Source organism: Staurois parvus, unplaced genomic scaffold (genome assembly GCF_062004578.1).
Source record: "Staurois parvus isolate SC_StPar_1 unplaced genomic scaffold, SC_StPar_1.0 ptg000120l, whole genome shotgun sequence".
Classification (NCBI taxonomy): domain Eukaryota; kingdom Metazoa; phylum Chordata; class Amphibia; order Anura; family Ranidae; genus Staurois; species Staurois parvus.
The window spans coordinates 7052932-7066603 of NW_028317916.1; the positions used below are offsets into that span (position 1 = coordinate 7052932).

The window sequence follows — 13672 nt, forward strand, 5'->3', positions numbered from 1 at the left end:
GGACACATGACAGGTCCCAGAAGACTATGGGGCCATTCACAAAGCACAGCGCTTCTCGCGCATGCACAGTGGGCACCCGGCTATGAAGCTGCAAGCTGTCACAGCCGGGTGCCCACACTAAAGATGCCGGTGCCAGGGAGAGACCACGGCTGGTGACACCCGCAGTGGTGAGGACACTGCTGGACCAAGGGACAGGTAAGTGGCTGTATTTTCAAAGTCAGCAGCTACAGTTTTTTTTTTTTTTTGCAGCTGGAACTCCGCTTTAAGCTGGAGAGTGCAAAATCTGGTGCAGCTGTGCTTAGTAGCCAATCAGCTTCTAACTTCAGCTTGTTCAGTTAAGCTTTGACAATAAGGCTGGCCATATATTATACAATTTTCTGTACAATTTCTTTTAGATTTACCTTCAACTATGTAGTGCCTGCCTAATTGGATACATTTGAAAGTGTTTAGGTTTGACCTCATAAAATATGCTTTTTGGTAAATCTAAAGGAAAATTGTACAAGAAAATTGTATAATGTATGGCCAGCCTAAAACCTGGAAACTGATTGGTTTATATGCACAGCTGCACCAGACTTTTCCCTCTCCAGTTTTTGTAAATCAATCCCAGAGTGCTGCTCAGCCCCGAACCCACTCTCTCCTCGCTGGCTGTGATTGACAGCAGTGGAATCCAATGGCTTTGCTGCTGTGTCTCAAGCAGTGAGGACAGAGAGACCCGGAACAGCCAAGGCTCCTGTGCACAGACATGCACTGGATCATGATTAAGGTGTCCTTTTATGACACAGAGAATAGCTGTGATTCAGAGGATCGCAGCTATTCTCTGGTCATTCACAGTTTATAACACTCAGGAGAACATGTTCAGCTCTTCACTGGAGATCTGTGTTCTCCCTCCAGATTCTCCAGCCCAGAGCTGGAGAATCAGAGGGACCGCAAACTAAGCAGAGATAATTTACCTCTGCTTAGTAAACTGATCTTTTACTGTAATCTCACGAGATTATAGTAAAATCAGCCGTTTTCCAGCGTTTGTAGACCGTTCTCCCTTCATTTGGAGAACTGATCTACATATGCTTCATAAACGGCATTCACAGGAGAACTGTGTTCTCCGAGAATGTCGGAGAACTGAGCAGCAATCTATTACTGCTGGTTCATAAACGGACACCTAAGCTCACATAAGTATTGGGGAAGAGCTGCACACAGAAGGTTTTTTACCTTCATGCATACAATATATGAAGGTTAAAAAAACCTTCAGCCTTTACAGCCACTTTACCAAACCAAACTGTCCAGCAAAAGTGACAGTTGGTGGATTAAAACAATGCATTTACCACTGACAGAGGTGCCTAAAATGGTCAGCTTTTATTCATTCAGGGCTCATTCACACCATACGTGCATAAAAATGATGGAAACTGATGCGCAGAATTAACTTGCAGAAACATCAGTTTACATTCATTTTCATGCATGTTTCAATGAGTTTTATACATACTGCAAATTGCTGCGCAGAAAAAAATCTGCATGTGATACTAGTGTTGTAGTGTGAACAGGGCACATAGAGAACAATTGATTTCATTGTGCCCTTGCAGAACATGTGCAAAAAACCTGAGGTCCCTGCACCATGGTATGAACGAGCCTTGCTGTTGTAACTGCTTAAAAAGCTTTAGCTGCTGCTCAGCTTTAATTTGTTAATCAAGCACATCTATATGCTACTGCTTCTAGCTACCCTCTCCACAGGTTAACACTGCAGCTGTTCAAGGGTGTCTCTGTTGCTCCTCCATCTAGAGTGAAGACACTCTAAGGCTAGGTTCACACCTATGTAGGTTGCTTTTGACTCATTTCTGCATTGCGTTATGCATTGTGTTTCACTTTTTGCTGTGCTTTTTATGTGTTTTTTGGGGGGGTCTTTTTTTTTTCTTTTTATTGTTGCTAGGCAGATTAAAAACACAAAACACTGCAGAAATGCAGCAAAAATGCAGTGCATGCTTTTCTGCAGCATTTCCATTGAAATCTATAGAACCAAAAATGCAACTTTTTGCATTAAAAAAATCCCTGTCCCTTTTAAAAAAATGCACAGGATGAAAACATGGCGATGTGAACGTGTGCCATAGGAAATCATGTTAAATGTACTGTACTGTGTTTCTGCAAAATGCAAAACGCTGCGGAAAATGCTTAGGTGTGCACCTAGGGCAGTGTTTCTCAACTCCAGTCCTCATGGACCCCCAACAGGTCATGTTTTCAGGATTTCCCTCAGATGAAACAGCTGTGGTAATTACTAAGGCAGTGAAACTGATCAAATCACCTGTGCAAAATGATGGAAATCCTGAAAACATGACCTGTTGGGGGTCCATGAGGACTGGAGTTGAGAAACACTGACCTAGGGTAAGGCAGGAAGAGTGGTACTGGATGGCCAGGTGAAAATAATGTGAAAAAAGGTAAACAAATGCAACCATCACATTTAGGGCCAGTTCACAAAACAGAAATGCTCTCCAGATGCATTCTGGATACATTTTTGCTTACAGTTCACACCACACGCAGTTCTGGTGCAGTTTTGATGCAGTTTGCTATGTTCCAGTATGGTTCTGTACAAACAAAATGCAACATGTTTTTTTCTGCACCAGATACTGACTGGAACTGACTGCACTACTGTGAACTAGGGCCATTGGAATACATGAAAAACACTGTACATGCATTTTTGATGCAGAAAAAAACGCACTGGACTGCATCTAGTGTAAACTATCCCTTAGTTTCCGGTACAGAAAAAAAAGTAGAACATGTTGCATTTTTTTCTGTACAAAACCATACTAGAACATAGCAAACTGCATCAAAACTGCACCAGAACTTCATGTGGCGTGAACTGTAAGCAAAAACGTATCTGGAATGCATCAGGCGTGCATTTTTGTAGTGTGAACTGACCCTTAAGGATTGGTAAGCAGCAATATATTTAATTTTTATTGTGGGGTTTTAATATTATAATGCCACTTGAAAAATAAATGATAGGAATTAAAGATGACTCCATAAAGTAGGATGTATTAATTTATTTATTTTACAGTCGTGGCCCTTTAACAAGTCAGTAAATATGAGCAGCATTTTCTGTCGATGATCTCTAAATCAGATGTCAGCTTTTATTTGGCCACTAGGTGGAACCTGTACGATTGATAACAGTATTAGGTATTGGCATTTGGAAAAGCAACAGTTGCAAATGTGTACAAACTTGGTGGATATATATTGCATCCAATTCTTGTTTGGATGAGTTTTCGGATGGGCCCCTGTATGGCGGTGTCAATCCATAGTAAATGTGTCCCAATGTGGATTATGGTGGGCTCATTATGTATATCTCTATAGGCCTTGTTTGGTATTGTTTTTGTTTTGTGTTGACATCTGCACATCCTTTCACTAAGCATGTATTCATGCTGTTTTATTTTGGCATGATAATAGAACCCCTATAGATTAGATGTGAGATGGAGGCAAGGAGTAGCCGTAAGGCAATGCTTTCTTCCATAGAGAATATCGACTTACTAAATAATGATCACATTTCAAACCTCCTCGTGCTCTCCTGATTACAGTAAATGAGTGTCAAATGTTTGTGTACTTTTTATGAACAGTATACAGTAAAACACGTTGTGCCATATGGCTGAGTGTGCAGCGCACTTCGGGCCAATTACATTTCACCATTTATTTATTTATTGCCAACATTTGGGGGTATATACATTTTGCTATTTATTTTCTGGGTATTGCCATTTTGCTGATTGTGTACTAGATCAGGTCAGGGTATACTTATGTTACTGGATTTTTTTAAAATAAATGCATAGTAATGTTTATGTGCTGGATGGATTCGATGATATATACATTTTGCAATTTATTTATAAAGGTAAATCAAGTGACATGGACATTTTACTGATTGATCAGTTCATGGTATATTTAGTTCTTTATTTATTTAATACACAGCTATATACATTGTAATATTTATGTGCTGGGTGGGCTGGGGGTTAAATGCATCTTGCTGTTTTTTTACTAGGTCAATCAATGGGTAGAACATTTACTGACTGATCAATTCATTTATGTCATCATTTCATAAATAAATACAGTACTATATACATTGTAATATCTTATAAGCATGGTGGACTCCGGGGTTTATACATTTTACTACTTAATTTCCAGGTAAATCAAGGGGTACCAACATTTTCTCGATCGTGTGCTAAATCCCATTAGGGTCAACATTTTCTCGATTGTGTGCTAAATCCCATTAGGGTCAACATTTTCTCGATTGTGTGCTAAATCCCATTAGGGTATATTTGTTTACTGTTTTTATTTACTACATAAAGAGTTATACATTTCGTAATATTTACGTGCGGGGTGTTTTCCGGTGTAAAAACAATTACAATTTTTACTGTTTATTTATTGGGCAGATTCAGTGGTACGTACATCTGACAGTTTATTTTTACTAGATCATTCAGGGGATGTAGATTTTACTATTCAATTGGTAAATTTAGGGTTATGCACATTCTGTTTTTCATATAATACAAAATTTCAGGGGCGTGCTTTCTTATTACATACATATAAGTAAAACATACATGTTACTATTTATTTACTAGACAAATACAGATCTCCCTCTCTCTCTCTCTCATTCTCTCTCTCATTTACTATTTTTCTTGTGTGTGTGTATATATATATATATATATATATATATATATATATATATATATATATATAAAAGTTCATATATACATACTTTTTTCTATACTCCATACGTTTTATTATTTCTATCCTGGGCACATTTATGGATCTATTTATTTACCGGGTACACTGATGGGTATCTACAGTTTACTTACTGGCTTTTTTTTTAAATGGATAATTATATTTAAATTATTTTGGGGCACATCCAGATATTTATACCAATATTTATTTATTGGGTAAATCTAGGAACATATACGTTTCACTCAAAACTCAAATTTAAAACCAAACAAGAATGAGAGTAAGGATACTGCTAATACCCCAAATCAGCCTAAAATCGACCCTATCCCCTCCATTCAAAAAGTCATAACAATTGCATCACATTTATTTTATGTATTTTTAATGGCGGTCTATATTTAAACAGAATGTTGGAATGTATAACTACAGTTATATTAAATAAAACATAATATAGCCCTGTATTAAATTGACGTGTCCAGGTAGTGTAAGTGACCGTTTCAATCCAGAAATTCCCATTGTATCCTGACTAGGGCAATGAGCTCATACTTATGTGTATGTTGGTCACCTAATGTGATGTGTGTGTTTTATGGTTATTTGGTTTATTTTGATTTTCTTTTTTAAATGCAGTGCTTCACATAAGCTGCCAATGAGCCAAAGGCAGAAAACATAAATGTATCATATTAAAAGGGGAGGATATTTTTATATGGTAGCAACAGTGGTTAACCTATAGATTTTTTTTCATATATGTGTGTGTGTTTATATATATATATATATATATATATATATATATATATATATATAATTTTCCCCCCACGTAAGGTGAGTCTATTGTGTGTCTTGAGTAGAGTTTAACCCATGAGTTCTTGGCTTCGTTCTATTATGTGTACAAACACCAGATAATAAACAGCAAGCGTTTTTTAAAACTTTCGTAAACGCAGGTGACGGATTTCCTGCTTTATTCGTTTTTTGTGCATTGTTGTAGAATATGCATTATATATTTAATGTATGCCATTGTCAAGGCACATTCAAGTGAGTGTACACATCTGTGCATAGGAGAAAACTTTCTTTTTTTGTGCCTACAATAAACTGTTCAAGGTATAAGGCCAGCGACTAGAATGAAAACTCCTTTTTACAAGCAAAACATTTTCTACATTGCCTGCCTGACTCTGGAATGCCGCACACCCATTACATAGACAGGCCTGATAAAACTGCAATGTCGCTGGTGTGTACCCTCTTCTGCTAGAAATGTTCAGCATTTCAGCATTTTTAGCTTTAATTCTCGCAAAGCTGTAGGATTGATGCAAAATGAGCTGTAGAAGATGTAACCAATGGAAAAAATATTGTATCTCTTTGTGTGTTCTTAACATGAAGGGGGAGATAAATTAAACCTTAAAACACTTGAGATTTATTTGTAAATAAATAAATTATATATATATATATATATATATATATATATATATATCAGTATTATATATGTATGAGGTTGCCCACTAGTAAAATTCACATATCTGGATTTATGAGCTAGTGTTTGGGTGTGCAATTTATATCGTTGTATATATATATATATATATATATATATATATATATATAGGCACAGACACACACGAGTAGACATTGATATCTATATATATCGCACACCTGGATATGACTTCTCTCCAGGAACAGCTCTGGCTTTATTGGCATAGCCCAGTCTGCCTATGGTCATCTCCCATTAGCAGTGCACCTATGGGACTCTCCAGCACCACAATGTTCGCCCTGCTAAAGTGTGTGCCTAATTCCCAGGTGTGTTTCTGTACCTTTGTATACATCTATATATAGATATCGCCATGATATAGATATATATATATATATATATATATATATATATATATATACACCCCTACAGGGGCACACGCCTTGTGGGAATGGTGCTGAGTGCAGTAGTGGAGAGTCCCATAGGTGCAGGGATGATGGGGTGATGACCACAAGCAGTCTCCAGTGACTGGGGCTATGCCAATTAAAGTGAGCACCGTTCCTGAAGAAAAGTACAAGTCACATCCAGCTGTGCGTTTTAAGAACAGGTGGGGGGAACACAAAAAGGACAATTGCCGGAGAAAGAAAACCCACATTAATAGCTGGAGCGGTTTAAAGCAAACTCCAATGAGGGAAATGAGTCCTTCATCATTAATTGGCAATTAGCAACGATCTCTCTCTCCTTTTTTTGTCTCCATTTCATGTGTGATCATATTCCTCCCTTTGTCCCTGTCTGCTGAGCCCGTCTGTTCCACACTGGTGGCTCACCCTGCCTTTAACCCGTGCCATGCCAGAGCCCACACACACAACTTGCTCAGCCATTCAGGCAATCATTGGTCCTTAGTACAAGTTTGGCAGAAAAATGAAGAAAAACAACTGCTAACTCTAGAGAGGAGATCGCCTTGTTGTTATCAGTAGCACATCAAATATAACAATACAAATACAACGAATTGTTTCACATTTTCTTTTATCCATAGCTCTACAGCATATTGATCAATAATAGGGCCTCATCGAATATACAGCTGGTGTTTGTGTGCAGCAAAATTATTGAGGTTTCATCAATACAGCTGTGCAAAAAGTCATATTTTTACATTTCACATCTACCATATCATATAGTACATCTTCGCTTGATCCTCGTGCTCTGGGGCTCTAAAAAAACGCTGGAGAATCTTTTTACCATACTATCTATCTCTGTATAATTAGTGTGTATATATATATGTGTGTGTGTGCGTATGTATTTGTGTATATATATATATATATATATATAATTATGCAATCATGTAACGAAAAAAAAACCAACAACTTTCAGCCTACTTATTTCATCTGCACATGATCGGATAATTGAAGGCATCATTCACACAATCTATTTATGTGAATACTCTCAACACCCTTAGTAAATCCGCCCAATAATCCTAGTATTTTTCCTACATGTATCTCCATTTCAATTTTCTGCCTCTACAATCTTCTACTTGCAAGTTTTATTGCTGCCTGCACACTGAGATTATTGCATTATTTAAATGATGCCTGTGAGGAAGCTAAACTTCAGCTTTATTTTCTAAAGTTGTACCAGACCTGTCAAGTCTTTTTGGAAATAATTTAAATAATTGTAATAATAATCATCATAAAAAAACAACTATATATGGCCATTAATAAAAACAATCCATCATTCAGAGTTCTTAAACGCATAGAGGATAGAAACATGCAGTAGAGTTCTGTACAAAGTTGCAGCAATAGATCTGATGGCAGGATCTGGTCGGTGTGTGAATTATAGGTAATCAAATCGATAGCTGTGAGGGTGGTGAGAAGGTACAGATGTCGAGTGAGATCATCAGCTACGCCTGTCTATATCTGTCTGCTGGATATAAGTAGTCTATTCTAGACTATGATGACATTCAACTCTGTATAATGTAATGTGTCATCAGGGACAAGAGCTCTAGACTTCAATAAACACCTATTCTGCAATAAACGCCTACTGCAGCCTTTCTCAACCTTTTCAACACAGAGGAACCCCTGAAATAACTTTCTGGTCTCAGGGAACCCCTGCAAAAAATTACTATGTCTAAAACTCATGATACAATAATGTGATGGTCAGTGGGAAGACTGCTCCTAACACTTGTGTCATTGGGAAGAATTACCCCCTTACAGATAGCTAAAAAGAGCATTGGTATTAGAAATGTATCTGAAAGTCAGAAATGTGTCATTGCTCAAGGAACCCTCTGGAGAAACCCTAGTTGAGAAACCCTGTTCTAGTGTGTAGCATGGCTGATGTCCATAAAGGACTACATACTGTACAAACTATTCAGTCTCCTTTAGATTTACCAAAACTATGTAATATAAGGATAAACCCAAACAAATCTGACAGGTCCTTGCACTATATAGTTGACGGCAGATCCTAAGGAGATTGTACAATCAGATTGTACAGTGCATGGCCATCTAGTTGGTAGTAGATCTCCAGCTGTCAATAATTACAATACAGTAGTATAAACTCTCCTGCCTTTCCCAATCCAGTGTAAAGAAGTTATAAGGCGCTGCTGGCACCAAACAAGGGGGCAAGCTAATAGAATAACAGACAGCCTTTGATAAATCCCTACTAATTACCCTTCTTAATTGATGTCACTTGTTTCAGTGTTTTGGCAAGAAAAATAGAGTGTAGCAGATTGCTGATTAACACTTCCTCCAATTCAAGGACCTGGCATCAATTGTATATTTATTTTCACCTATATCTCAGGTTCCCAATAAAGATAAATGAATGATACGTTGAAGGAATCAGCCTAGCACTTGTATTTCCTCAGGAAATCCAATCCACAAACAGAAACTTCCCCATTGATTAATAACCACAATGAAACCGTTTATTTTTCACGTGCAAGAATAAAACTTATACATATGTTTAAACGCTCTATCAATATAGAAGTTACTCTGCACCCCAAACAACAGTAAAAAAAAAAATAGGATGGCATCGGACACACACAACAGATATAAACCTTTATGTATGTATATATTTACAATAAATAGAATTAATAAATTGGCGCAGCATTCCTTAAAGGATAATACATATCCAAATAAATACGTCAAATATACAGAATCAGTATCTGTTCAACTCTGCAAAGCTGTGATGACAGCAATATAGAACCTTTACAAAACACACCAAAAAAGTTCAATAATAAACTGCTGAAGAAATAATTAGAGCATAATACTCAAATAATATTAGGTGCATGCAAAAAGTTGGTAGGAACCAACCATTCCCCAGGACAGCAACCAGTGTAAACGTTTTATTCCAAAGCACATAGGACCGGGGGTGTGAAAAGGGGGGCAAAAGAGTCCTCATCAGGGTGGCCTATTACTCAATAAGGTGACTAAAGTAGAACCTGTAAGTATCATTGCCGCCTTCAGCCCCTGTAAACAACTATTTTCACAGATTCCAGTAGTTTTCCAGAAGCGATCCTGTAGGACAGTGGTCCCCAACCTCAGTCCTTAAGTACCCCCAACAGGTCACGTTTTTAGAATTGCCTCCTAGAAATAGAATCTGTCATGAATACCAAGCCATTGACAATGATTTTAAGTGCCTGTGCAAGGTGAAGACAATCCTGAAAACATGACCTGTTGGGGGGGACTTGAGACTGAGGCTGGGAAACCCTGTTCTTGGAGGATAAAGCTGCTTGAAGCACCATGGCTACCCCTGTATTCTTTCCCATAACCCCTTTTGGCATGTGATTGCCCCCTCCCCATAGAGGCAGCCCCTCCACTGCCCCTAGACCAACCTCAGATCCAAAGATGTCCACTTGGATTTTAAATCTTTTTCTTCTTTAAGAGAATGTGCATTAAAATGTTCAGTGAGATGGGGGTAAAGGTGTCCACAGGTAAGTGTCAGTAAATGCCCTTTTGCAGGCTGGGGCTCTGGTTTCTGGAAGGCTGGTCCCTGGGATGATTTCCCAACTCCTCCTGCCCAGCTGGACTTGACCCAGGGGCCCCTCCAGTGTTGCTATCATGCAGTTTTCGCACATGTTTCTTCAGGTCGAAGTTCCTGCAGAATCCTTTGCCGCAGGTGGGGCAGGTGAAGGGTTTCTTGTCATTGTGGGTGTGCATGTGGAAGGTCAGGTTGTAGATCTGATGAAATGCCTTGTTACAGATATTGCACTTGAACTGCTTCTCCCCGCTGTGAGTGAGCTTGTGGTTCTTGTAATTACCTGCAATGAACACAAGCACTTATCAGCAGCTGCACAACTCAAGTGATCATTTTCCAATTCTGAACCTGCCTATTTTCCCCTTCATCCTAATTTCCTAAAATTGTTACTTCAAGAGCACCATCACATCCAAATGTCAGGAGTACAGATGAGGTAGGGAAATGACAGCACACAGGCTACAATGGAGATGTCGGTGGACATTCTGATAACTGTACCTTTTTGGTGGAAGCCCTTGCCACAGAATTCACAGACGAAAGGCTTGTATCCTGCGTGGATCCTCGTGTGCGTGTTCAGCGTGGAGCTCCTGTTGAAAGCTTTGCCGCATTGGCTACACTTATGTGGCTTCTCCTGTGCGGGATCAAATACAAGGAGGACAATTCAGATCAATGTAGTGCCACATAATATCAGAGACACACTTTACATTTCCTTTCTTATCTTCCACTCCTTTTTTATTTATGTATTTTTTTAACTGTTCTCTACAACTTTTAGTGTATATTTCATCTGTTCTCTAATTATGTCCTATCTTTTACTTTCTTTACTTTATAGATTTACTTATTTTCCCATACATCTGTTGTCTATTGTCTTCATTTATCTCATCTCTATGTGATTTATTTTATACCTCTTCTCTCTGCCCTCTGTGTTTTTTGTTTTGTTTTGTTTTTCTGTGGGGATTTTTTCTATCCAATGTTCGCTGTATCTTTTCTTTTACATCTCTACTACCACCTGCTCTCTATATTATTTCTATATCTATCTGTCCTATATGTTATATCCTTCTTTCATTTTATCTCACCTCTATATCTTTTATTTTATATCGTATCATTGTTCTCTAGGTTTGTTTTCTATCCCATGTTCGCTGTACCTTTTATATACCCGTTTGTCTCGTTTCCTTTTTCTCTCTATCTTTTTCTAGCTGACATCTATTTCTGTCTTTCGCTGCTTATCTTCTACTTCTTTCTATCTTTAGTTGTCATCTATTTCTATGCTTCTCTGGTTGTCCATTTATTTATTTTATTATTATTATTCTCTTTCTATGTTTCTCTGGTTGTTCTCTATTTCTTTCTTTTATTATTATTTTTCTCTTTCTATGTTTCTCTGGTTGTCCTCTATTTCTATCTTTCTCTAGTTGTCCTCTATTTCTCTCTCTTTCTTTCTTTCTTTCTTATCTATTTTTTTCTTTCTTTCTATCTTTCTCTGGTTGTCATTTCGTTCGTTCGTTCTTTTTCTTTCTTTCTTTCTTTCTTACTTATCTATTTCTATCTTTCTCTGGTTGTCATTTCTTTCTTTCTTTCTTTCTTTCTTTTCTCTTACGATTTGTCTCTAGTTGTCCTCTATATCTTTCTTTCTTTAGTTGTCCTTTCTTTCTTTAGTTGTCCTTTCTTTCTTCCTCTAGTTGTCCTCACTTTCTTTCTGTAGTTTTCCTCTGTATTGTTCCATCTTTCCCTAGTTGTCATCTATCTTTCTTTCTTTCTTTCTTTCTGTAACTGTCCTATCTTACTAGCTGTCCCCTATCTATTGTCTTTCTCCCATCCACATATTCTCTCTTCCTCTCTTTCCCCATCTCTTCCCAGTAGCCGCTTACCTGTGTGTGGATGATCTTGTGACGGCACAGCGTACTAGCCTGTCGAAAGCCCTTTCCGCAGATTTTGCAGACGAACGGTCTGGCCCCGGTGTGTACCGGCATGTGCCGGGTTAAGTTGTAGTGAGCATTGAACACCTTGAATAGGAGATAAAGACAGACATGTGTAAGGCAGGAGGAGGGTGCTGGGAGAACAGGGATGGTGGGCGCTCACGGCTCCTATGTACTTGCCTTTCCGCAAACTTCGCAAGTGAAAACTTTTGGCTTGCTGCTCGGGGAAGAGCTGGCGTACTTGGCGGCCGATTTATAGGCGATCTTGTCGGAGAGGGAGTGTGCGCTCTCCTTCATGTAGTGCTGAAACTGGGCTGGAGACAGATCCTTGAAGGAGACCCCCGATGGGTACTTCTCCACAGACGGGACCACCAGCTTGTTCCTCTCTGCCAGGTAGGACTTGGGAGACTGGTGCAGCTGGGAGCCCAGGAAATAGGAGGCGACAGGGTGGATGTTTATACTGGCAGCGGGGTGGCACGGAGCATCGCCTCTGTTGAAGTAGCACAGAGCTGCCCCCATGGCATGGAAGGAAGAGTGATTGACCACTCGAGGCCGGACCAGTTTGTATTGGGGAAGGGGGAAGGCATCTCGGGGAAAATCCCCCTTTAAAGTCACAGCACAATTTAGCAGCTCATTGCAGCTGAAGGAGGATGAGGAGTCTTGGTGGCTCTTCCTCAGTTCAGCACCAGTGATGCCAAGCTTGGGACAATGGTCATAGGTGACAGGTACAAAGGGGATCATGCAGGGCATGGAGGACGAGCTGACATGGAGCGCTTGCTTCTGCTCCCCCTTGTGCATTGAGCTCTGCAGTAAACTGGGTACAGGCAGACATTTGGGCTCTGGAGTCCTTGACATTATCCTCTCAATGGAAAAAGCCAGCGGCTTGGAAGTGCTGATCATGTTGACTCTGCTGGAAAGATGTTCTCTGGCTAGGATTTTAGTAGCTCTGTGCTGTACACTATTGTCCATGTCTTGGCTTGCTGAAGGAGATGTCTTCTTCTCAAGACGCCACCTTCCCTTCTTGTCAGTGATTCGCAGGGAGTGGGGCAGTGATTATCATCATCGTCCTCCTCATCATCATGGTGCTGTACAATCCAACCACAAGCAGCCCAGTGGACAGGTGCCAATCCATTCCAGATTACATGGAGCAGCAATGACACCCAAGCAATCACTACTTATTGCTAGCAGGCCTGCTCAATGGGATGTGTTGTGTCAATAACGCAGTAAAGATCTCGCCAATCGTTAACTTCCAAGAGGAGAAGGTAAACTAGATAATTGCTCAATTCGTTTCCAGCAGTCAACAGAAAAAGTTTTCCCTTTTTTTTTTTTTTTTGTTAAAGGGGGGAGCATAAGCTACTTTTATTGGCGATTAGTAGTCACCCGCCCAGAGAAGGGAGGGGGAGTCTTGTTTCCTTTCTGCTCAATCTGTTCAGCACACTCAAGAGCCAGCACTGATCTCAGATCAATGTTCCTCCTGGCTTTGGCATGACATCATCCAGAAAGCACAGGGCTAAATCAGGAAAAGGTAGGGAGGGTGGCGCTCTCTATTTGTCAAACAAACCTCCTTAGAGTGGATTTCTCCTGGTGTGTCTGCATTCTCTGACCTTCTATACACCTATATGTTAACACTACCTACCTGCCCCTCTCATGGAGAGCAATCAGGAACCTGTGCCAT

General features: G+C 39.5%; 1 protein-coding gene across 1 annotated transcript; it reads right to left on the reverse strand.

Annotated features, from left to right (window-relative positions):
- Window positions 1-9016: 9016 nt before the first annotated feature.
- FEZF1 (FEZ family zinc finger 1) lies at window positions 9017-13277 on the reverse strand. The gene is made up of 4 exons (XM_089672130.1): window positions 12178-13277; window positions 11950-12084; window positions 10586-10718; window positions 9017-10373 (listed from the first exon to the last, which is right to left on the reverse strand). The coding sequence occupies exons 1-4, from the start codon at window positions 12964-12966 to the stop codon at window positions 10054-10056; spliced, it is 1377 nt and encodes a 458-aa protein (XP_089528256.1). The 5' UTR covers window positions 12967-13277; the 3' UTR covers window positions 9017-10053.
- Between the last annotated feature and the right edge of the window lie 395 nt (window positions 13278-13672).